Source organism: Neomonachus schauinslandi, chromosome 9, assembly GCF_002201575.2.
Source record: "Neomonachus schauinslandi chromosome 9, ASM220157v2, whole genome shotgun sequence".
Taxonomy (NCBI): domain Eukaryota; kingdom Metazoa; phylum Chordata; class Mammalia; order Carnivora; family Phocidae; genus Neomonachus; species Neomonachus schauinslandi.
Genome location: NC_058411.1, coordinates 70,073,730 through 70,098,859, shown reverse-complemented (window position 1 = coordinate 70,098,859; position 25,130 = coordinate 70,073,730). Strand labels below are relative to the sequence as shown.

The following is a 25,130-nucleotide window of genomic DNA, read 5'->3' as shown; positions in this document are numbered from 1 at the left end:
GAAGAATGAAGCGGGGGAAATCGGAGGGGTAGACGAACCATGAGAGACGATGGACTCTGAAAAACAAACAGGGTTCTAGAGGGGAGGGGGGTGGGAGGATGGGTTAGCCTGGTGGTGGGTATTGAGGAGGGCACATTCTGCATGGAGCACTGGGTGTTATGCACAAACAATGAATCATGGAACACTTCATCTAAAACTAATGATGTAATGTTTGGGGATTAACATAAGAATAAAAAATAATAATAATAAAAAAAAAATATTTTTAGCTCAGTTTCAATTCCCTAAAAAGAAATGCCACCTAAAAGAAATGTGTTAGGCACCCTCTAAATGTTTCTCATTAAGTTGCCAACACTGGTACTCACCCCTTCAGGCTGGCTTAGAGCACTCGGCCTCACTCTGCTCTGTATGCCATCCGAGGAATAAACCTAAGACTAGCTGCTATTTGAAAGAAAGGGACTACATCTGTAAGAATTTGTATGTTAATATTTGTAAAATATTGTGAGAAATAATAGGAAAAAGCAGCCTAGAAAACAGTGCTCTGCAATGAAATTACAGAAATGGTAGTAAAGAAACCAAACTGAGAGTTTTTCCTAATAAAGGGGCAGGTTAGTTCTCATAGTATAAACAGTCTTAGCTAAGTGGCTAATTCTTCTAAAAAGACCAGCTCTTGGTTAAGAGTGAAAACATAACCACCGTGTCTGGATTTAGCACGCAAAGAACTCCCTAGAATGGTTCTCATGCTGTCTAACTCTGAGCATCCTGATTCTTTTTTTGTCTTTAATTATGCTGCCGAACACCTAACTTTTTATGTAAAAGTGAGTCTAAGGAGACAGGATGAGCAAAGCCCTACAAATGCCCACTCACCTCCCATGATTTTGGACTGGCAGTTAATAAACTCCGGCTTCCTGTCCGTGAGGTACCTCTGGCAGGTGTGGTGGAGGATCTGGAAGAAGGTGCATTTTTCTGAGGCTGTGCTGGCTACCCACTGGTCAAATGCGTTTTCAAACAACAAATCAAACTCTGCAGAATCCTGGAAAAGACAGTGAAATAACTACTGATCTCAATCTATAAAAACTGCTGCTTTCAGCTTACTCCTGACAAAAGACTCGTAAAGGCAAAAACACCTTTCAAAACTTTGGTCTTAATCACAAGGCTCATCTTTATTAGCACCTAGATGCATGGAAAGAGAGTCCACCTTTCTCTGTTTATCAAGCAACCCCCCAGATCTGAAGAGTATTTATAGATGTCCTTAGGAGGCTAGTATCACCAAAGCCCTTCCAGCATACCACACATGGATCTGGCAGAATTTAGGCTACATGCTGCCTTCCCAATGACCTGGAAAAGGATTCCTTCAGGTTCTTAGCTCTATTAATTAATCTTGCTCCTAACCTTTGGTAAGGAAAAGATTCTCCCTTATTATTTTAGCATATAGTTACAATTTACATTTGATTTTTCCTCATTATTGAGGTTTTGCATAGCGAGTATGTGTGAGCAAAAGGGAAAGTACTTAAATAAATAATTCTACCTTAAAATGTTTCTCATGTATAAATCCAAATACATAATTCGTAAGGTGTCATCTGTTTGTTTGTTTGTTTTGGAAAAAAAACCTGATCACTGGTGGTATTAGGAGATAAATGAAGCTTTGATGAACATAGTTTTTCATATTAATAACCATGGACATGATATCTGAACTCTGCCCTTTGCACTTGGCTGATACACATACAGGAACCAGCATTTCTTCAGTATGCATCCCCTTACATTTCTGCATCAAACATGATGAAAAGACTTGTAGTTCCCCATAAGGACACAGAAATCCAAAAGTCTTAGCCACATCACTGAAATAGAGAAATAGTTTGTTAGAGATGACTCAGATAACCACCAGCACTGCCAAGGTCAGTGAGAGAGTCATCGTGTGAAGAGAACACTTTCGCTCAACACTGGGCATTCACTCACCCGATTAGGATCGATGCCATTAACCTGGCGAAGTTGCTCAAGCATCCACTGTGATCTCCGCACGAACGACGTGGAGCCTTCAAACTGTTTGACCTTCGTGATGGATGCTTGTGTGGGTTTCTTGTTTGTTACTGCCAAGAAAAGACCACTCAGATTAGCGGGCGTGAAGGTTGGTTTGTTTTCTCATTACACCTACGTGTGTATACACACACACACACAGAATATGAATATGTGTGTCTTTGATGAGGGGTGAACTCAAAAGAAATAGTTATACTCTCCACTCTCAAGTAATTACAACATAATTATAATTGTGAAGGCTGCTTCATTTATGTCTTCATTCAAACTAAACACAACTCAACCGAGGGACACCAAGCACTTTTAACGGAGGCTACAAGTGCACGATGACCAACTGCAGGGAAAGCAGCATGCGGGGTTGGCAGGCATCAGGGTAGAGTTCACTGGGAAAAGCTGAATTGTAGAGGAAGTGGAGGTTACTGGCTCCCCTAGGGAACTGCAATGCATATTTCCTTTTTTTTTTTTTTTTTAAAGATTTTATTTATTTATTTGAGAGAGAGAATGAGAGAGAGAGAGCACATGAGAGGGGGGAGGGTCAGAGGGAGAAGCAGACTCCCTGCTGAGCAAGGAGCCCGATATGGGACTCGATCCCGGGACTCCAGGATCATGACCTTAGCCGAAGGCAGTCGCTTAACCGACTGAGCCACCCAGGCGCCCTGCAATGCATATTTCCAATGTGATATTCCAGTGTAAATAAATCAGGCTTCACCTGATAGAGTAAGATAGAGTAATGCTTCACTTTAAAAAAATATTTGGGGGTGCCTAGGTGGCTCTGTCGTTAAGCATCTGCCTTCGGCTCAGGCCATGATCCCGGGGGTCCTGGGATGGAGTCCCACGTTTGGCTCCCTGCTCCGCGGGAAGCCCGCTTCTCCCTCTTCTACTCCCCTTGCTTGTGTTCCCTCTCTCGCTGTGTCTCCGTCTCTTTCAAATAAATAAGTGAAATCTTTAAAATAAATAAATAATGAAAAAAATATTGTTCAGTTTGAATCTAGTTTGCATCTGTTTCTGACTGTGTTTGGTATTCACGCACCGCCCCCCTCCCAAATTCCTGAGGTCACCACACCTGCAGGACCAAGACATTTGCTTCTCCCAGCCTTAGTCAGTTCTTCCTTTGCCCTTTCCATGCTGAGGGTGGACAGTGTCACCTCGCAGACAGAGGCCAAGCACCAGCCACTAGGAGAGAGTCACTCTGGATATTTCCACATCTGCTTACTTCGTGACTTAGAGCCTCCCGGGTGGCGTGGTCATTAAGTGTTTTAAAAGGGCTTTCCTAAAAGCTCCTCCTAGGCCTCGCTGTAGGAGTTTGTAAAATTTAACAGAAATGATGCTATTAAGGGAACCGGAAAAAGTGGAAAGTACTACTTGTAATGAATGTAATCCCGATAAGCCTGTGCATCGATGGCACATTCTTTCTTTGCTTCCAATAACCCTGCAGGTCCTACATTTCCAGATAACTATGCAGATGTTCAACAGATGGCAAAAAGAATCCTTGAGGGATGAAGGACAGAAAGCACCTACTCCAGTCACGGGTGCTGGTAAGAAGACTCTCCTTCATGCATAGGAGAGTTTAGGGCAATTTCAGTATCTGGGGTCATTAAAGCAGGAACACAGGGACCAAGAGGCGAATGAGATGTGGGCACCCTGCCCTTACATCTAGTGAGAGCCCTAGGCTTCCAAGATTAAAGACCTCTTTTTATGACACTCTCCCCTTTGCTCCAAACCAGAATTTAGCAAACATTTAAAAAATAATTTCAAATAATGCTTAGGTTTATTACTCATTATGTCAGTTAGATTTGGCTAAAAGCTTCTGAACATTTCATACCAATTACGTTTACTTCCACGGTTAAAAAGTCACCATCCCCTTAACACTCTCGATCAGTGGAATTTTATAGTCTTCTATTCACAAACAGCCTGTCTGGCTTATGGCTCTGTAAGTCCATTCCCCGAACTAAATTCAGGCAACAGTATCAGTCTAGCCATTTAACTTAATGCATTTATTTCATGTGTCTCCTATGAGATCTAACAGGTTTCTCTGCCAGCCATGCCCTGCTCTTCTGTTTTCATGGTAGAGGAAACAACATACCTGGAATACAGGCAAGTCCTAAAATGTGCTGAAAAGATTAAAGAATACTTTTCAATAACAGGAAAACATGGGTTCCTGTATTAGACACACACCCCTAAACACACAAAGAGGATTTCCTCCTTTGTTTATGTAAATTACACGACATTTAGGCATCCTGGGAAACATGAAGGTTTTCCTTCTAGCTTTAAAGTCATTATGAACTCCTATTTTTACTTCTGGTCCACTTATTTCCAAGTGGTTCACAGCATTATAAAAACTCAAAACACAATGCAGGATCACTGTAATTACTGGCATGTTTAGGATTGACATTTTAGAAAAGCAAGTTCCACTGGAAGCCTGTCACTGAAATGAGAAGGGCAGGAACCCCACCCACATGACAAATGCCCCACAGAACTACTAACCGAGATGGCGCTGCAGAGCGGTCATTTTTCCTGAGGCACTTAAGCTCGAGCCCTGCCTGCCTTGTGCTCTCTACTCGCTTATTCTTTGCCCAGTTCTTGGAATCTCGGTAGTTTTCCTGGGCACTGAGCCCGGTTTGGTTTAATTTTTGTTTATTATCTCCAACATCCCAGTTTCTATTTTGAAGCAGGTGCCCTAAAATTATATTATTATATACACATTATATAGAGTTAAATAAAGACTTTCCACTTCTGAAATCAAAACAACTGCACAAACACACCATTGCCAGACTTTCTGAGTTCCGTGCTTGAAGGAGCCATGTTTAATCCCCTTTGTTGTCTTGGTGCTTTTGGGGTCCAAAGCTGATAAAAAACATGTCAGTCAAATTCTGGACGTCCGGTGAAAAACAGGAATCTTTCTTCTTCCAAAGGCAAATTGACTGATAGCATACCCTGGGTCAGTAATATTGGAGTGCTCTAATACTACTGAGTATTAGTACTCTAATACTACTGAGTAGTAGTACTCAGGGTAGAAGGGGGTTGCTATTTCCCAGGAGCAAAAGATGGCGGGAGCCTGGTGGACAAAAGGGAGAATGGAATGAGATGAAAACGGGGAGGTACTCGAGGCCCAGATCATGTAGGGCCTTGGGTTTTAGTCTAAGCATTTTGGGATGCCATTGAGGAGTTTTTAAAAGATGGTTCAGTCTTCTATACTTAAGTTTGAATGGCGGTCTGCTCAGAGAAACCAGTGTGGAGAGAATCCTCAATACAACAGACTCTGTAGTCACTATTTTGAGTAACTTTTTTTTTTTTTTTTTTTTAAAGATTTTATTTATTTATTTGAGAGAGAGAATGAGATAGAGAGAGAGAGCATGAGACGGGGGAAGGTCAGAGGGAGAAGCAGACTCCCCGCCGAACAGGGAGCCCGATGCGGGACTCGATCCTGGGACTCCAGGATCATGACCTGAGCCGAAGGCAGTCGCCCAACCAACTGAGCCACCCAGGTGCCCCTATTTTGAGTAACTTTAAAGGCCAGATAACCAGGGCATTTCTGTCATGCCTTTAACGTTCACGAGGACAAGGGAAATATACAGGCATTTAAAGGGGCAGGGTAAGCGTGGTACTCCCAGGTTAAGACCACCCAGAACCAGCCTGGTTCCCTGGCTCTCCACTCCAACCGCGCACCAGAATCATCTGGGAGTTTTTACCACAAATACACCAAACCACATGAGTCAGAATCTCTGGAGGTGTGGCCTGGCATCCACATTTTCGGTTTCCCTAGGTGATTCTAGAGCACAGTGACTGCTGAAACCACTGCGAGTGTATTAACTTATTTCACAAATATTTACGGGACATTTATTAGATGGGAGACACAAAAGTCTGTTTTGTGGGCAATTCAAAGATTGAATAAGATATGGTTCTAAGTCAAGAACCTGAGCGGTGGGGGGTGGGGCTATTAAGAATGATGGAGAACAGTGCTCATGCATAACGGGAGTCATCTGAGGTGTTGGGGAGGGAGGGGGCTTTGAGGACCAAAGCAGAGTTGGGGAAAGTCAGGCAGACTTCTTAAAGCAGCCACATTCCAGCTAAGAGACCATGAGCCCTCACCCAGGCTTCTGTGATTTCTCCCACACTGGTTTCTCTGAGCAGACTGGCCATTCAAACTTAAGTATGGAAGACTGAACCATCTTTTAAAAACTCCTCAATGGCATTCCAAAATGCTTAGAATAAAACCCAAGGCCCTTACCATGACCCGCAAAGCCCTACATGATCTGGGCCTCGAGTACCTCCCCGTTCTCATCTTATTCCATTCTCCCTTTTGTCCACCAGGCTCCCGCCACCTTTTGCTCCTGGAAATAGCAACCCCCTTCTACCCTTTGCAAATGCTGTTCTCTTTATAGAAATACTCCTTCCTTTGTTTTTTTTATGGTTGTCTCTTGTTTGTCATTCAGATTTCAGCTTACATGTCAAACTCCATAAAAAAAAGTGTGTGATCATTTATCTGCAGAGATTTCCCTCACCATGTTATTTCTTTCACTGAACTCTGTTCCTTGCAAAATTCTGTTCTTTTGTTCATTTCAAACCTGGATAAAATACTTGAAATTTGCTTCTCTGGAATATTCGTGAAGAATAAAACCAGATTGCTATCGTGTCCGTGGAGTCCTAAAAGATGTAAGAGGTAGAGATATCCCCACACGGATCTTGTAAGCTATTGCCTACCAGTTTGTGAGGTAGGATCCTAGAAATTGACATACTAACAAGTGACATTTTCCCCAGTAATTAAGTTTTTTTTTTAAAAGATTTTATTTATTTATCTATTTTAGAGAAAGAGCGAGAACACACACAAGCGTGGGAGTGGGGGGAGGGGGAGAGGGACAGAGAGAATTCCATGCAGACTCCCTGCTGAGTGCAGAGCCCAGACATGGGGCTCCATCTAATGACCCCAAGATCATGACTTGAGCTGAAATCAAGAGTCCGATGCTTAACTGACCCAGCCTCTCAGGCGCCCCCAGCAATTAAAGTTTTAAAAAAATCTTTTAAAAATACAGTTTCTGGTTTTTTCTCTTGTACTTGACCACAGGTCTGTGACAGAGGCAGCGTTACTGCTGTCATCACTATATTTACAGACAAGGAAACTGAGGCATGGAAAGCGCTAACTTGCAAAAGTAATACTGTTCATAAATGAGAAAACCGCAATTACACAATGAGCTTAGGGTCCACCGCTCTTTTTACTATAGCTTTTTGCTGCAATGTCAAATGCCACATTTTATTGCATGTGGGAAGCTCATTAAATAAGGGCTAACTGAATTTTTTGTTCTAATAATGATACTACTGTTGTGATTTTGACAATATCCTGAACTGTTATTCCCTTAGTATTTCCCTTTAAATAAACTTGGTTTTTCACTTAAGTTAATGAGGAACAAAGCATATTAAAGCCATAAATAGATACATGGCTCTGCCTACATTAAATAGAAAATAATGTAAAAAATACAATTAAGACATAAATGTTATTAATCTCAAATTAGAGAGTTGTGGAAGGTTTGGCATGTAAGGTCCACTATAAGGTAAAGTGGTGATTATCAAGTGTAGACAGGTGTTAAAGCCAATCACAACACAGATGTTCCCCTCGATATAATCATGAAACTTACCTGGAAATGGCTTCTCTAAGAGAACTGCATCATATGCATTGGGACTCACTTAGTAAGTCATGTTTTGGAGTTATCCAGGCCTAACGCTGCTGCTTTTTCACTTACTACCACTCCTGTTACCCACTGTTTTCTGTTGGTATCAGAGGAAAACAGGAGCATGGGGCCAACCAAACTCAGGTCCTTTTGCTACCAGCTCTGATAAAAAGAATATGGTTCTCATGGGGGCATGCCTCCTCATTCGCCTTCATGTAGCCTTCATTTACCTCTCAGCTGTAGTTAAGAAGCAGTGATAGAAACTATTATGTCTACAATATCGGCACCATCATTACTCAGGTGGTGAAATATCTTTCCCTCATGAACTAATGGCATAAAAAAGGTCTTTTTTTTTTTTTTTTTAAAAAAGATGGGCCCTCCATGAAAGATTGTTCAAATACAAAATAAGACACTTAGTATAGTCAAAGGGTGGAGACCACCAGCCTCGCTTCTGCGCAATCAGAAAATTCTATTTAACTGGAAACCAACAAGCCAGCCAATAGCAAAGCACTTTCTTAGCTCAAACCTGGTCTTACAGTAAGTCTGGAATTGGTGGAGGAAGGGACAAAGATTGATGAGGAAAGAAAGACAGAAATGCAAGTTACTTGCCTATTATGCAAACCAGAAGAAGGTGCCTCGTCTGCCAGTGAGTGTTAATAGGCTGATCCTCCATTTCAAGGTCTACTGGTTGAAAAACTTTTTAAGGAGTTACAGCTTTCCCCTACAATCTCATTATTCACACAGCATCACTTGTCAATCATTCCAAACAGGAAAATCAATTTTGCTCAAGACACAAAATATCTAGCTTCAGTCTTAAAATATTATTTTAAAAGAAACAAATAATCATCTTATAAACAAAATTATTACTCATCACCTCAATAGCCTCTACATTTCATTTTTCATTTCATTTTCGTATATTCACTAACATCTGCACACACATTTCTTATACACATTAAACTCCAACTGAATCATCTTACATTTTTATGTGATCATTTCTATTTTAAAAAAAGATGCTGAAGAACAAATCCTATCTATAATATAGTTTGATATTGAGGCTAGGTAGCTAAAACGCAGAGCTTACCATAACTAGGTACCTAAAATACCTTAAAATTTCATCACACTTATTCCTACCATGACCTTACAGTTAAAAGTGAAAGTGAGCATTTTGTGGTATGCTTTAGCCCTCTACTCTGTTGCTGTCCAATGGCCAGATATTTTGACTTCAACAAACCTGTTGATGAGAAAAAATTTGGAGCAAGGAATAAAAGTGATGTCCACATAGAATTTTATCAGGGTGGCTCTTTGTCAGAGGGGGCTGACATGAAGGAAAAAAGAGAGAGAGAGAGAAATCCTCTGATATGTGGTTCCGGAAGTAAAAGCAAGATTGAGCACACCTCCTGGATGCTGATGTGGTAAAGAACTGGGCTCAGAGACCAATGTGAGAAATGATTACTTGGAACTAGTTTCCTTAATGCTCTCCCCAAACTCTAATATATGATAATTCTAGGTGGATTTCACAGTACCTACGAAGAAATAAGTATCAGGTCTGAGGCTGCATCCGCAGTTTTATCTGGTGAGACAGCTGAATGCTTACAAAGCTGAGAAGCAAGAATACAAAGATTGTTCCTTCAAATATTTTCAGAACAGGGGAACATCGTCACTGGGAAATGGAGCATGGTACGCTCTACACAGGGTTGATCGTTGACTTCCAAGAGTATTTCTCAAAGTGTGTTCCCATTTAGGATATAGTACATGTTCAGACTTCACAGGCTCTAACCAGACCAATTCATGAAACGGCCAAGTTTCGCTTTGGGGCCCGATCCCTCTCCTCCCTATGTCAGGTCCTGGGGGTTCTCTGGCCAGATTCCTGACAGGACCCAAACAGGCCTGAAAGGGTATTCTTGAATCTGTTTTTAGGAAGGCATTTTTCATCCAAATATACAACAACCACAGCAAAAACAGTGGTATTCAATCTTGAGCACCAACCCCTGGGGAAGAGTATAGGATGGCCTTCAACAGTTCCCGCTCCACTAACCCTAAAGGGGAGGACAGGGGAGAATCAGTGCACAAGGGCTTTGAGGTTTGTTCTTAAAGACAGACTTCCTTAGTCTACACTAGGGATAATCACAAAGAAAGAAGTTTTCCACAGAGAAGATTCCTTATTTGGTATCACTAATTCCAAGGCCTGTACCTTATATCACATTCTCCCCTCCAAACTGGAGAAGGAAGGGGAGGACGAAGAGATTGAAAGCCTTGAAAATTTTTCCAAAGGGATACTGAAAAAGGAACTATTTGGGAAACTTCTTGCACAGAAATTTGGAGAAATCCTTCAGGAGAAGGAGGGGAATAAGAAACATCTTGCATCAAACATTCCTTAGGAAGGATGCTTAAAAGCCCAAGTATGAAGGTACAGCACCATATGGATGGTATCTAACAGCTTACACATCAATAGAGCCAGCGACCCCCTTACACCAACTTTGCAGCAAGTACTACCGGGTTTCAATATTTGCAATTTACCAACAAGGAAACAGTATTACTTTTGGAACATGCAACTTCAATGTCACATATCAATATGAGATCTAATTGGTATTTCTAAAACCTTGTCCCTTCTATTTTTAATCTTCTTTACCCTGTTCTTTATTTTTTTAATTGTAAAAATATGTAGTTTTTTTTTTTTTTTTAAAGGCTATTCTACTTTTCAAGTCAATGACTGCAGAGGGGGCGAGGTGCACCACAGGTGGTCTTGGGCTGTTACATCTTTAGCTGGGAATCAGAAAGCTTAAATCTCCAGAAGGTTTGTGTTCCCCACTGCAAGACCAATAAGTGTCCCCTCCATGCTGGCACCATGATGTCTTGCATTATTATACCTCGGCATACAAAGCGCTAGTTTACGTATGCGTGCACACATGAAGGAGGGAACAAACGAACAGCTCCTCAACGAAAGGAATAACAGTTCCTAAGCCCGCCAGAAACCACAAATCAACCAAAAATTTATTTCAGGTTCAAGTGTTTTGTTTCACGGTCAAACCACAGTTGTAAGGGATTTGAACTATTTTCTTACTAGAAAAGAAGAGTATCCTGAGAACTAGGGAGAGTGGAGAAAAATGGCAAAACCCAAGAACTTACAGAAATATCAGGACACTAGAAGGAGATACATTTTGGGTTAGAACTTCTTAGGAAATCTCTTTTCCTGCAATCCTTATTCTAGCAGCATCTCCTTGTAAGCAATTCTGTTTACTTCAGCCTCCCTGAAAACACAATTTCGGGCTTGAGATTCAGCAATCCAAGATTTCCCATTGTGCATGATTTTTTTTTTTAGCTTCCTGAGACTTTTCTCCATGGACTTGAGGAGAAAATCAATTTGCATGCATTTTAGATAAAGAGTAAACATACAATGAATTATAAACCCTGCTAGTATTAGCTATTGCAACTTCACACCTTATACGGAGAGGGTCTAACACGTCTGATTTATGTGGTGTAACTTGAAATGAACAAACAGGCCCAAGCCAAGGAAACAGATGCTTAGAGCAGTGAGAACCATGGTGGCTACGGAGATTAAATCTAATCCCAAACCCTGCAACATGCAGGGCAATAACAGAAGGGGTTAACCACAGTCATAGAGTCTTGTTCTGTTCTTACTTCCTTGATTCTGGAAACAGATGTAAACATCATTTTTGATCTATTCTTTCGGGAGCTTTACCGGTAGGTGACCCATCAAAGAAGCAGTACCTGACTCAAGAACGAATTAAATTACTCCACAAGAAGCTCAAGGGCTGGGAATAAGAACTTGAAAAAGAGATTCCTTTAATGTTATGCTTTCCTTGCTATTTTCCATTATATCTAGGCCAAGGAGCGACTCTCTGCAGGGAAATGTCATCCTTGGTAGAAATTCACTACGTATTTTATTTGGAAGGGTGGGTAAAGAGCCTTCTAGAGCTCAAATACCCCTAACAGTGAGAAGAGAGTGAGCCATTCCTGCAGCCTCTACTTCCTTGTCCCTCAGCAGCTGTGAAGAGGGGCATTCACTCACCATCGTGTGGGGGAAGGGCCTAGTGCGATGTTCCCTGACACTATGCACCCATTGCCGAGCATATAATCTTACGAGTAGTCAGTCTAAAAGAACCATGGGAGAATGTTAAGTGGATGGGGATCGCCTTCGACGTGAGAAGACCACTCCCCCCAAAAGAGAATTTTTTTCTGCCTTGAAGGTGGCAGAACAGCAGAGAATTTTCTAATGGACTAGATACTAAACATATAATATCACTAGGTTTCTGGAAAAATCAAAGCTGTTATTACTTAGCAAACATAGGCTGTCAAATATAATTACGACTACCAGTCAAGCAAAGACCCACCTACCTGTTCTCTCTGCTTTCCTTCTTCTTCGCCTCCACCAGCACTTACTTAATACTTTGAATAATACAAGTTAAATGAGAGTGTACACCACTGACTGAACATCTAAAAAAAGTGAATGATGCCACTAAGAACCTGCCACCTTCACTCTTTACTGTGTTAAATGGAGGACTAAAATCTAGTGGCATGTTCTGGGTAAAATGAATGTCACTTACATGAATGAAACGGATCTATAATTAAAATTAACTGAATTTATTTTGGTAAACTCTAGGCAATATCTACTAACACTAAACATGCAATATTCCGCGACCCTGGAATTCTACTCCTGTGTCTACACAACAGAAATGAGTGGTGCTGTGTCCACCCTTCTGCCTGAAGCAACCCAAAATGGACAAAATATGTGCAACAATGAAGGACAGATCCTTGAGAGACGGGAAATGAATGAGGTGAGCCCTATGATCACCTGTGTTTATTTGCTGCATTGAGAGTTTCTTCCAGGCTGTGGTGCATGGAGGAGGAGCCTACTTAGAGACTGGCAGGTTCTGTGAGTTGAAGAGACAGAGCTGAGAGCCTGGGGAGCCCCAAGGGTCAATATTCTCACGTCAGAGTAAGGAAGAAGAGAAAAACTACACACAGAAAGAACACTGGGTATCTGCAGAGATTCAGCCTTGAGTAGCTAGCTGTGTATTTCTCACGACATGTACATGAGGAAATTACCTGAGGCTAGAGAAAGAACCATTTGCAACAGATAGAGGAAACAGGCTTTGGAAAGAGTTTCCACCAGGCAGACTAGAAAACTGATCTTAAAGAGCAAAAATAACTCTGAGGGTAACAAGAGAACAAAGTTGTGGAAAACTGCTATTACCCATTTACAAGCTTGTTACTTGACTAAACAAGACATCTGTGGCACTGGTGTCAAGACAGGCACACAGGTCAGTGGAACAGAGTCCAGAAAAAAGATCTGCATATATATGGGAAATTGGTATTCAAAAAAAGTGCAAAGGCAGTGCCTTGGAGACAGGACAGTTATTTCAACAGATGATACTGGAACTGGACATCCGCATGCTAAGAAATGGAACTTCAGCTCCTACTTTGTACTGTATACGTCAAAATGGATCAGAGACCTATGTGTGAAAGCCTAAAACTATACAACTTTTAGAAGGAAACACAGAAGAAAATCTTTGTGACCTTGGGCGAGGCGAGGCTTCTTAGATTTGGCATTAAAAGTACGATTCATGAAAGAAGAAATCAGGTAGGGCCAAAATTTAAAACTTCTGCCCTTCAGGAGAACGAAAAAGACAATGCACAAACTGGGAGAAAATATTTGTAAATCTGATAAAGGACTTCTATGTTTATAACTTTATACTTCTAAAGCTCTTGAAACTCAACAAAAAGAAAACAACCTACTTTTTAAAAAATGTATAGAAGATGTGAACAAATACTTCTTAAAGAAGATGTGGATGGAAAAAAAAGCACAGGAAAAGATGGTCAACATTATTAATCATCGGGGAAATGGGACACTGGAACCATTATGAGGTTCCATGACACACCTCTTAGAATGCCTAAAATGAAAAAGACTGACCCTACCATGTATTTGCTCATGCACAGATATTCACAGCAGCTTCATTTGTAATAGGCAAAAACTGGAAACAACCTAAAGATCCATCTCAACATAATTATGCCGAGTGAAAGGCAGACCAGAAAAGAGTACATACTATATATGTTTCTATTTATATAAAATTTTAGGAAATGTAAACTCATGTCTAGGACAGAAAGCAAATGCGTGGTTGCATGCAGACACGGAATATGGGAATGTTGGGGGCCAGAGACAGATTACAAAGGGGTATGAGGGAACTTTTGGGGATGATAGGTTCATTTTGACTATGGTGATTTCATGGGTGTATATATACATACGTAAAAACTCACCAACTGTACCACTCAGATATGTAGTTTCCTGTATGTTAATTATACCTCAATAAAATAAAACTGTTAAAAATTTCACAAACTGATCTATGGCAGTTGTGGTCAAAATAGAGACTGCCTTTGATGGAGGTAGATAGGAGGCTCCTGGGGTGTTGGAAAAGTTCTATATGTTGATATGGGTGATGAGGACATGGGTTTTTATGCAGACAAAAAACCCACTGAGTAGTACACTTAAGATCTCTATACTTGCAATAGATAAACTATACCTTAATAAAATGTAAACCAACAACAACAATTATGATAATGATGATGATGATAAAGATGGTGATGATGATGATGACAGGGTTTAAGAATTGGTACCCATTTGAAATCACCAACCCTGATAGGCATATCTCAGCCCCAATCAGTTCATTCCAAGGTTACTGTTGGTAACAGAATCACAGCACCCAATATATTCTCTACACAGAAAGAATGTGCAAACTTGCAAGTTGTCTTCATCTGTTTGGGCGATTATAATGAAGTACCACATACTGGAGGGCTTATAAACGTCAGAAATTTACTTCTCACAGTTCTGGAGGTCAGGAAGTCTAAGAATCAGTGTCCGGTGAGAGCCCACTTTCTGCTTCATAGTTGCCTTCTCGCTGCGTCCACATGGAAGAAGGGGCAAGGAGCTTTCTGGGATCTTTCTTTTTCTTTTTCTTAAATAAAAGGGCACTCATCTTATTCATCTTATTCATGATCTAATCACCTCTCAAAGGCTCCCTCCTAATACCATCACATTGGGGTTTAGGATTCCAACTTATGAATTTGGGGGAGCCACAAACATTCAGTCCATAACAGAAGTGAATTTATTCACGGCAATTCTGACACTGGCTTTTATAAAAATCTACCTTGGTATTTGAAAAGCATATCCTATTTAGAAAATTCTCCAGTTGGGTTCATGGTCCTCTCCCTGCCTGTCTCTTCTGGAAACACTCCAGTTACCCCTCCTCTGGGATGAAGCTTTCCATCTTCATCTTTTCAGACTTCTTCCACTCTGCCTGTGAACATGCTTAATGTTTTCTTTTCCCATGAGAATCTTCTATTAACAAGGCCAGTCCTCAAGCCCTACCCATTCTTTTGAAACGTGTGGCGGTGAGAGAAGTTCCATCACTTCCCTGTGCCCTTCCCGTGCTCTAACAACTGCCCCATGACCATGAAAACGCCTCCTAACTAAACCCAATAGCTTTTTCTTCTGTCTTCATTTTCCTTGTTTCATCAGGCACAAAAGTTAGTGGCAAAGCTCAGAGGTGGAAAAGAGCTTGACATGTTCAGGGGAGAGAAAGAAGCCTGAGAAAAGGAAAGAACGAGTGAGTTCATGGAGGCAAGCAATTTGTGGGCTCACAAAGGTTCCGGTGTCCAAGGCTGGGTAAGCATGAGGCACTGGTGTAGCAGGACCTCGTTTACATTTGAAAAATGTTGGCCAGCTGCTGTCGGGCAACAGGGCATGCAGGAGTGTGTGCGAAGGCAGGGAAATCATGGGGGCGGGGGCGTCTACCGCAGGAATCCAGGGGAGGCAATGGCGGCTTAGACTGATGGCAGTCATGGACACACAGAAAGGGGGCAGTCTATCCTACTCCCCATAGCTGTTGACCTCCCTCCCAGAGGGCATCCTCAAGGTCAGTCACCAAGTCCCAGTCAGCTTCACACCCTAAGGCCTAGTGCACTGTACGCCACTGTCCATCAAATATCATGCTTTGTACGTGTGTCGGAATAAAGACATTTGTATTTATCTGTATGTGTGATCTCAGCTACCAGATTATCAGTAACCTGAGAATTAGAGTTTACGTCTACTTCAGGGCCTGGCGGGCTGCCCTACCCAGAGTCCTAACTCAAATATGTGTCACATGAAATATCTCCATTCTCATCAGGAATGATCAAGGATTTGCTGTATGTACCGATGTGTGGTTAGCAGTATCTCACCTACCCTACTCTCTTTTTGGCCATGTCTGTTTTATTTCTGTCTGGGGTCATTTAAGGCAATATGGGGGAAGGGAAAAATAAAAAAGAATAACCAGGCACACCTGACTATAAATTCTGACATGTGGTAAAGAGCTGTTGGCCATGCAGAGAGAGCCAGCACCTCCGTGCTTCCTGCTGCAGATGCTGAGGTGGAGTGCATTGTTATGCACCTCATTAGTATTTATGGACAGCCTAGGAATCATTTCTGAAATAAACGATGGCACTTGTGTTAAATGATTCCTTCCGAAGAAAAATCCCTGGGGATCTTCCAACAGCACGGCCTTGATGATGATTCAGAACAAAAGGGGAGAAACCCTGACCCTCTGATGCTGAATGAGTGGGGATATGTTTGGCTTTCTCTACCCAATTCCCCACTGGCAATTTCCCCATAAATTGGAGCATAATTGGAGGACAAACTGTCTTAAGGAGATGAGGCACAACTAATGATTGATACGTTAGCTCTTCTCAAAACTCAGCTGGTCATGTTGGCAGACCTCCACTTGCTTGCCCAATGGTATCTTTCCTCTCCTTCAGACGTGGAGCCTAGACCAGAGGCTATTCCAATCAGGCCAATCTGAATCAGAGAGTGGTCACAAAATTGGGTCAAGGAGAGGAGCTGCTGCTCTCAGCAAACGCCGACCGTGGTCACTAAAGTCTGTTCCCGTGGGGCTCAGGGACAGAGCTGAGCGCAGTTTCTCAGTTTTACTGAATACCACTGTGTGCCCTCCACTAGGGAAGTAAAGGTATTGTATTTTCTTTAATAGCAGGAGCAAGTATTATAGATAGATATGGTTTATGTTAGGCAGAGAGTACGTTATGAAGAATCATGCATGCTAGTAAGTGGACCTACTAACTTTTAATTCTCAAACCCTTTGCATGAAATTAATCTGGTGCCAAACTTCAGAACTTCAGTCTATTCTGACTGTAATTTGGGGGCAGAAATCACCAATTTTGCATTGCAAGGTAACTTAAACTAGCTTTAAAACTAAACTTAGCACATATAACCAGGGACAAAATATGTAAATTCCTTAGACCAACGAAATACTAAAAATTCTAACTTCATTGGCACATTCAAAAGCAATGTTTTGCCTTCTTTCAATGTACAAGTTAAAGTTCTGTTCACTATGATACACCAGTTTTACATAACTAAAGCTCCCGTAACTGATTCTACATGTTGGTTTGCACTTCTGCTCCTGCAGTCAGTACAGAATTAGGCAATACAGAATTACAGAGTTGGAAGATGTCTCAAGAGGTTTACTCTCCACCCATGTCTTGGGCATGCTACCTTCTCCGCTACTTTATACAGATTCTTTCTCTAACGTCTTTTTACCTCCATAATAATAATTTACAACTCACCCTAATAAAGAGGTTCATGATGAGAAACTCTCCTTTGAGGTTATGATTAATGCCATTGCATTTCATATTCTTGAAAGTCATTTAATTGGACTCCAGTTTTCTCCTAGTTAAAACCTTGCCAGTTCCTTCAGCCTACCCAGATGGGTCTTCTTTTTCAATGACTACCTCCACGGACCTCCAAGCTGAGTTCTTCATGTTCCCTTTGGGACAAAGAGCTAGATCTAAATACAACACTTTAAAAAGGAGAACACAATGCAACAAGTTCCCATGCAGCATTGGACTGATCTGGATTCCTATTCGGGTATGCCAGTATTTTTGAAAACCATGATGCTGCATGCTTATGGTCATCTTCTACTGTGAGTACTTAGGGAGCCATTGTGTGGCCACATTCTCAGAGATTAGAGAAAAGTTTTAATTGACATTCTAAACTTGTATTTTTTCTATAAGCCACACCAATATTTTGCCTACTTACTACATTCTTTTTTGCCACTATTTCCATATGGCAGTATTACTTTTGAGCACCTTGACGGAGAGAAGCTATTTCCTGTTCTCACTAAAGAATTTTACACTGTTAATCACAGCTTTTGCATCTATCCCTTCTCCAGCCCCCACTCCTAATCAAAGTACAGTGAAGTATCTAGCAGGATTCCTTGTGTGCACACTAAGCATCACTACTATCTGTTGCATGAATGTTGTGAATATCAGGGAATGGGGGTTAGAAAGTGGCAGGATGGCACTGGAAATAAAAAGATACAAAATGAAAAAAAAAGAAAAAAAAAGAGAAAAAAAGATACAAAATGAAAGGCTTTGCATGAAGTCTATCCAACAGTGTAAGTGTAGTTGGCAGTTTGCCACGGTTTGAAGAACTGCCATGGAGAGGATGAGTATGTGCCAGAGGTCTTGTTCTGGCAAACTCTCTATCAGGAATGTGCCAGATGATGATGTGAGGGGTCCAAAGGTCACCAGAAGCCTCACAGTGTGGCAAACAGCTGAATATTTACTACCTGCAGAAGCAAATGATAAAAGATCTCATCTCCAGTGGGTGGGCCACAGCACCGTGCTGCTGCGTTCCCGCCAAGGCTCACTGCTGGATGGGGCCTGGAGGGCTCGTGATGAGGATGGGTCACATTTTCCAAATGTTAGTATCACTAACTCAGCCACTCGATAGCTTCCCATAACCTAAGTTCTAGTCCACTCAAATCTCACCGCCAAGGACCATGGACTCGAAAGAAGCATCGTGCTCACAGGAGGCTGTAACTTCATAAGAACCTGCCTCTGTGGAACAATGAGGTAATACAGGCTTTGTACCTGCCGCCTCTTTCTTGTTCCACTGATGGCTGAATGAAATCAAGTTCCTGATCATCCTTAGAGAGGCCTTCTTAGATCAGGTACACATTTGTACCCATTTTTTTTTTTCCCCCACTTGACTCCACAGGCCAAGATCCCCGTGGCCAACAGATCCATTCCTTAATGAGACTTTGCTGAGCCTTCATTAGACCTTAGTGTCAAGGGATACTGGCCTGGGTGAAGGAGGAAATCTCTCCTGGAACTAGCAATATTAAATAAACAGAGAAACTAAACTATGCCAAGATTCACTTCTTCAAACTCAAATTTTAGCCTATCAACAAAACCATAGATTCCTGGACCTCTCTGCTGTTGTGGTGTTATGTGTGCGGTCACTGATCATATACGACGCCGAGCACGCACATTTTGGAGTTCCGAGCTACTTGTATAGCACACATCACACAAGCCATCACAAAACTATAAGCACTGACAAAACTGCGCCAATTCCAAGCAGACTCTGAGGAAGTGACTAACACACATCACAAAGGCCACTTTAGGGTCTGATATTATTACAAGGACAGAATTAATGTTTCTTTCCTATGTGTTTCCTCTGCTAAGAAGGTCGATGACATCACTGAGAGTTCTACAGTGAGAAGCCAGTGTCCACCCCAGATATATCGTAAAGGCTGCCCTCTTGACACCAGGCCATCATCTGTAGATCCTCAGTTAGAGAAATCTGTGCAAATGGCTCTGGGTACAAGTCCTTCCCATTGCTGTCAATCATCCTGTCACATGTAGAAGATGTTAACCTGATGGGAAGAAGCACTTGGAAGCCCTGAGAATTCAAGTCTGAATTATAAACTTATTTTTAGAAAAATAAATGTTTGATTCCTTAAGTAATTTACAGTGCAATGGATCATAAGTGTCCCTGGGTGCTGGATGCCTGGCTGGTCCCTACCTATCCAACCTTACTTTCTATTCTGTCCTTCCCAGACCGACTCCACCAGAGACTTGGCATCTTAAAGTGCCAGGGCCTTGCACATGTCCTAGCCTGCCTGGCTGCATGCCTCTGTTCCCAGACACTTCTCAGCCTGGGATGCCTTCACAGCCACCTCCTGCAAATCTAAATTGTGCCCACCCTTCACAGGCCAATTCCAGATCCTTCCTCTGCCACAAGAATTTCCTTGGCTGTCTAGTCCACATTCCCACCCTCTCCTAAAAGGTCTATGGTATTTCTTTTTAACACTCATTTTAGGACTCTGTTATACTGAATCTAATTCAGGAACACAAAGGAAATATGCTGTTTACAAGCTAATGATCAGTCCTAAACTGCAGGGGTTTTTTGGTGTTTGTTTAGTTTAACAGGTTAAACCTTTTTTTTGTACCTATTTTAGCATTCTCTTCATTTGCTTGGGAAGCATTTTTCCCCCACAGGAAGTGCAAAGGGAGCTTCAGCCAAACTTACGATGAATTATCAAATGTTCTAAATTCAGAACCCAGGAGGCTCCCTCAAATGAAAATGTATTCCCTGATAATATTATAGTAGGCTCTTCTTGTTTATTAATTAATTTTTTGGCACTCCAGGCAAAATAGGATATAGTCCCTGCTTCTCAAAGGGTTTTCAGGTTACATTTAGATGAAAAAAAAAATCAAGTGAGAAATGGTTAATTATATTTCAGTGCAAATGGAGGGTTCAACAGGCCCAAAGAAGCAGGCCAGTTTTCAGAGGAGGCAAGTTCTAAAGGGAGACTTGAAGAAAGAGATGAAATAGGATCTCTCAGAGAGGAGGAGGACTACATCCTGAGGATAGTCACTCTCTCAAGTATAAGAATGGAAGGTGAAAGAGCCACATTTCCAGAGGGGAGAGAGCATAGGTGGAAACAGCTACAGCGTGATTGGTTCGAGATTCCAATGACATGAACAAATGAGAGCAGTGACTTCCATGTCTGGACTTGAGCCATTGTGGTGGCCCCTAGAAGGAAGGACAGGAAAGGTCACTGCCTTTTGCATGCCACGTTTTTTTTTCCTCCTTTGTGCTGAACCACAACCATGAACTTTCTCCCTTCTCCCTCTTCCTTTGGAAGGAGGTTCATTCTGTAGATGAAATTCCATCTCCTTTTTCCCTGACAGAAACATGAGGGTGTGGGAGAAGAACTCATAAGGACAGTGTCCATATCCACATAAGGGCAGCCATATCCACTTGGACTCCTGCGTACACTGTGTTCCTAAGACATCCTGTCCAACAATCCACAGACCACCATACCCACCTCGGAGAGCTGAGGGGCCTACTCTTGCTGATGCACAGGTGCCGAAGATCTCCACTGTCAATTCTACTGCCTTATCAATGAGATAAGAGAAGTCTTTGCAGGATCACAAACTAAAATTAGCATACACTGAGCACTACAAATGGGAATTTTATATCCTAAGTAATGGCAATTTATAAGAGAGAGGGGAAACCCACTCCCCCCACTTTGCCCTTGGTAAAATGCTCACTCCTTCTCTCTACCTTTTGAGGGTACAAGGAAAATTTGCTGGCCAGTGGCCTGAACTGAGTGTGTGTGTGTGTGTGTGTGTGTGTGTGTGTGTGTGTGTGTGTGTAGCAGTCTCCAGGCTGCATATCAACACCAGAGGGGATGAGGATTAGTTACTCTGATTCTGGTGTCCAGTGTTTATGCCCTTATATCAGATTTGTGTTATAATGGAATTCATTAGACTACCAGCCTCCATTTCTGGTTCAAAGAAAGGCATGTTCCAATGAGGATCGTCAAAAGCCCTTGCTCTAGTTCTGGCCATAGGTACATACCCCAATACGCCACAGGCTCTATCCCATCCATGTCATCTTGGCTGCCATGCTTGAAAGGCTTTGGAGAAAAACAGCTGGAACCCAAATTACTTCCTAATGTAAACAAGCTTTGTTCATCAAAATATAAATCAAACAGAAAGCTAGTATGGTTCACGTAGTGTCATGGGTGGAAGGTCATCTTAATTGAAAAAGTAAAGCTAATTAAACGGCTATTTTTCAGATATGAGGGGAAAAAAAGTTGTTTGCTGAGACAGCAAAGTAAAAGGAAACTTATGTGAGAATACGTAACCTGTTTCTCGCTGGAGCCTTAGAAAGGTCCCTTTCAAAGAACCACAGCTCAACCTGCCATTTCCTGCGAGGGAGGAAATGCTCCTTCCTGACACCTGTCAGAAGGACATGCTCATTAAAATGGCTCTCCAGGAGGGGCCCATGTTCCTGGTATTGGATCGCCCTGTAGTTCCTTACTCGCTCCCCCGTGGAACACAACAGCATCACAGACTCCAGACTTGGCCTAGAAACTAAGCCATCTCCTCTGTGGAGGAAGCTGCTCTGTGTGGGGGAAGGAACCTGGGTCCACTAGCACTGGAATGGAGCTCACTGGATCGCAGCACTGACTCCGAGAGGAGGAAGCTTCAGAGAGAGGCAGCAGCCCTGGACTGGACTCAGGGAGCTCTGGTTCTTGCACTCACTCTGCCTATCCGCCTGTGCGTGTTTTCGATGTGGGTCTTTTACTGTTTAGGTCTCAATTTCATCATTTCTAGGATGAAGCTAGATCAGAAGAAAGTCACAAGCCCCTTCCACTTGTCACATTCTATGGTTCTGTGTGTGACACGAATGTATGCTGCACATAACGATGTCTAGATGTCTCTAATAACAAACATAGATAACCACTGTACTGACAGAAATAGTAAGGTCTATCTTTCCAAATAAAAGCAGAAAATGTAAAATACCAACTCATTTTAAAATGTCGAACCCACAAGGGCTATCTTCAATTTCTTCTTCCCAGTCATTGTCTTTGACTCTTCTGAGATTCTTAATCAAAGAGCCTGTCACAACTCTGCTGACAGGGGACTGCAGGGCTGATGAAAGGTTGGGGTTAGGAGTGGCAAGGGGAGGTCTCTTGGCAGGAAGACAGCTTCATGGTAGAAGAAAACTATTCCTTTGGGAGTGGCAAAACATTATGCTCATAACTTTCCTACATTCCCCTGGAGGGAATCATAGCTGAGTATGAGATGTTTATGTAAATTTTGTTTTGCTTAAGAATTTAAACTGCCAACACTCGGATCATAAAGCAGTGTGACTGTTCTATTCTTCTGGAAAAATCTGAAGGCACTGATAACATCCATTCAACAAATATTTATTGTGTGCACAATGAAGGAAAAGTGATGCACAAGGGGTGAGGGTGGAGGGAAGGGAGGTGAGCTGAGGGTGGAAATAAAGACAAGGGGAGGCAAGTAGAGCCCTACTCCTCAGGAAGTTTGCATTTTAGTACAGAAAGGACAAGCCCATAAGCGCTAAAATGCAAGGCAGGATATGATAAATGCCACAATGTGTATTTCTTACCAGCAGGAGGCGTATCATTAGGTGTCTGGAGGAGGCAAAGAACACATACTCAGTGGAGTAGGGAAGTGGGGTAAGAGGTTGGGTTTTTGGGAGACGAAGGACAGCTTTCTTTATGAAAGAAGTGCCATCTGAGCTCTAGCTGGAAGGATGGGTAGGGCTTATAAGGATCAAAGCAAGAAGCCGATCTGATTTATGCCTCAAACCATCCACCGTGCTTTGGAAGAAAATAAAAAGACAAGTCCTTACTGACCGGGATGGGCCAGTTTACAAGTACAGCAATAAGACCACCCAGAGAGTAGCTAATTTCTTTTAGATTACCTTGACCTGGTATGAATCTGAAGACAACCTACTTCCTGGCCAAAAATCCTGGATACTCCTCTATGCTTAAACTCAATGTTTAGGAAGTAATTTTGTTAAATACATATTTATATTCAAAAGCATAACTCCCAGCTTCCTGGTCTTGTTTCCTGGCCTCAACACAAGGCACTATTATTTTCTTGAAGAGGAAATTATTCCAGTGCCCCTGCCCAGGCTCCATTGACTCCTGTTTGCCCTCGATTTTCTTCCTCTTCTTGAAAGGACACCCACAGTTACAACTCACACTGGTTCGGGACAGCACATAGGGTTTGATGTAGAAGCAGTTAAGGACGTGGGAACTGTGGGAACATCGTTTCTGCGTGAGAACAGTTAAAAATCTTACTTCCCTTGAGATCTGCCATCCGTTCACAATTCAGCTGCAGGGCGAGGTTCATCTCATTTTAAAATGTAAGTCAAGAGCCTAAAATTGGTAATTGGGCATTTAATTGGGTATGTGAATGCACTTACTGGATTTTGAACAACTTCAACAGGTAATGTTTAAGAACATTAAAAATTACAGCAATGATGAACCAGATGCAAATAGAAAGTGAATGAATTTTGGCACTGTAATTTAACACATAGCTAACTAGTGTTTTGAGCTGAACATGTTGAGCTTCGTTGGTTTTCTTCAATTTTCTTATATGCCAGGGATTATAAAAATATTTTACTTTTTAAGCTTGGCGTCCCCCTCACAAAACTCCACCTTAAGAGTGTTTGATTCATTTCAGTAGATATATATTTGGCATAATACGTAATCCGTATTGCTGGAGCCTATAGGGAATACCAAGAAGTCTGAGCAATGTGAACATGACGTGGTTAAACAGCAGAGAGCATATGAGAACCTGGCCACTCACTGGGGCATCTAGACAGTCAGCTGGACGTCTGTCAATTGAACGGAATGGCCTTTTAACGATGATCTATAACCAAAGACCTCAAAGTCATTTATAATGACTGACCGTGCTGCTGATTCCTCCTTCTTTTCTCAATTTCATTTTTACTTCTTTTAGTTTAAATAGGTAATAACATTCACATGATTCAAAAGCAATACGTGAGACATCTCACTCCCACCGTCACCTTCCTTCCCATTCCTTCCCACCTCCTCTGCCCTCTTGTCTGAATCAAATTCGAGATTTGCTTTCTCCTCGGGAGGTGGTTTGAGATTTGCTTGAATAGATTTATGTGAGCACTATAAACCGGTAAGGGAACAATCATGCCTCTGTCCATTCTTCCTCAAAGGAAACTGCGAGCAAGAAGGAAGGATGACAGAAGTGCCCTGTTCCTAAAGTTCTCACTATGCCCAGTTTGGTCAGAGCCACCACAGGCCTCAGTGTTTCAACGAGTAAACACGAAAAAGATTCCTGAGAGTCTGGAAAAGGTTAAAGTATGTGCACTCTAAAAAAAAGAGAAAACGAACAATAAAAAACTAGTGGCCCAGTAAATTACGCCCTGGGAGCCATGCCACTGAAGTAGGTTAGAAAATAACCTCTTTCGGGAAAAAAAGGAAGGGAATTTCTATATATTCAGTTCATCATGCCTAAGAAATAATTAGTAATTAAATATTAAATGGAAAATAATATGTAAGATTGGTTTCGTTAGGGCTGTTATCTTCTGTAGCACCTTTATGTGTGATGTGAATAGAGGTCTTCCTTCTTAGAAGAGGAGGAAGAGGAGGAGGATGAAGATGGATAAAGAATGAGCAGCTCTGCATTCTAATGCCTTTCCTGTAATCCATTTTTTTTTTTAAAGATTTTATTTATTTGTCAGAGAGAGAGAGCACAAGCAGGGGGAGCGGCAGGCAGAGG

The 25,130-nt window shown here is 41.9% G+C and overlaps 1 protein-coding gene across 3 annotated transcripts in view; it reads right to left on the bottom strand.

Moving 5' to 3' along the window:
* Window positions 1-25,130, bottom strand: part of STXBP6 (syntaxin binding protein 6) — a 170,114-nt gene that overhangs the window by 50,602 nt on the left and 94,382 nt on the right. Inside the window, exons 2-3 of one of the 3 annotated variants that reach the window (XM_044917834.1) lie at window positions 1,954-2,084; window positions 861-1,030 (exon numbers count right to left, since the gene is read on the bottom strand). The exons of 1 other annotated variant lie outside the window; for it this stretch is intronic. In XM_044917834.1, coding sequence (XP_044773769.1) covers window positions 861-1,030; window positions 1,954-2,084 — 301 coding nt within the window. The remainder of the gene's footprint in view (window positions 1-860; window positions 1,031-1,953; window positions 2,085-25,130) is intronic. One more of the 3 variants, XM_021695346.2, reaches the window with a different exon arrangement.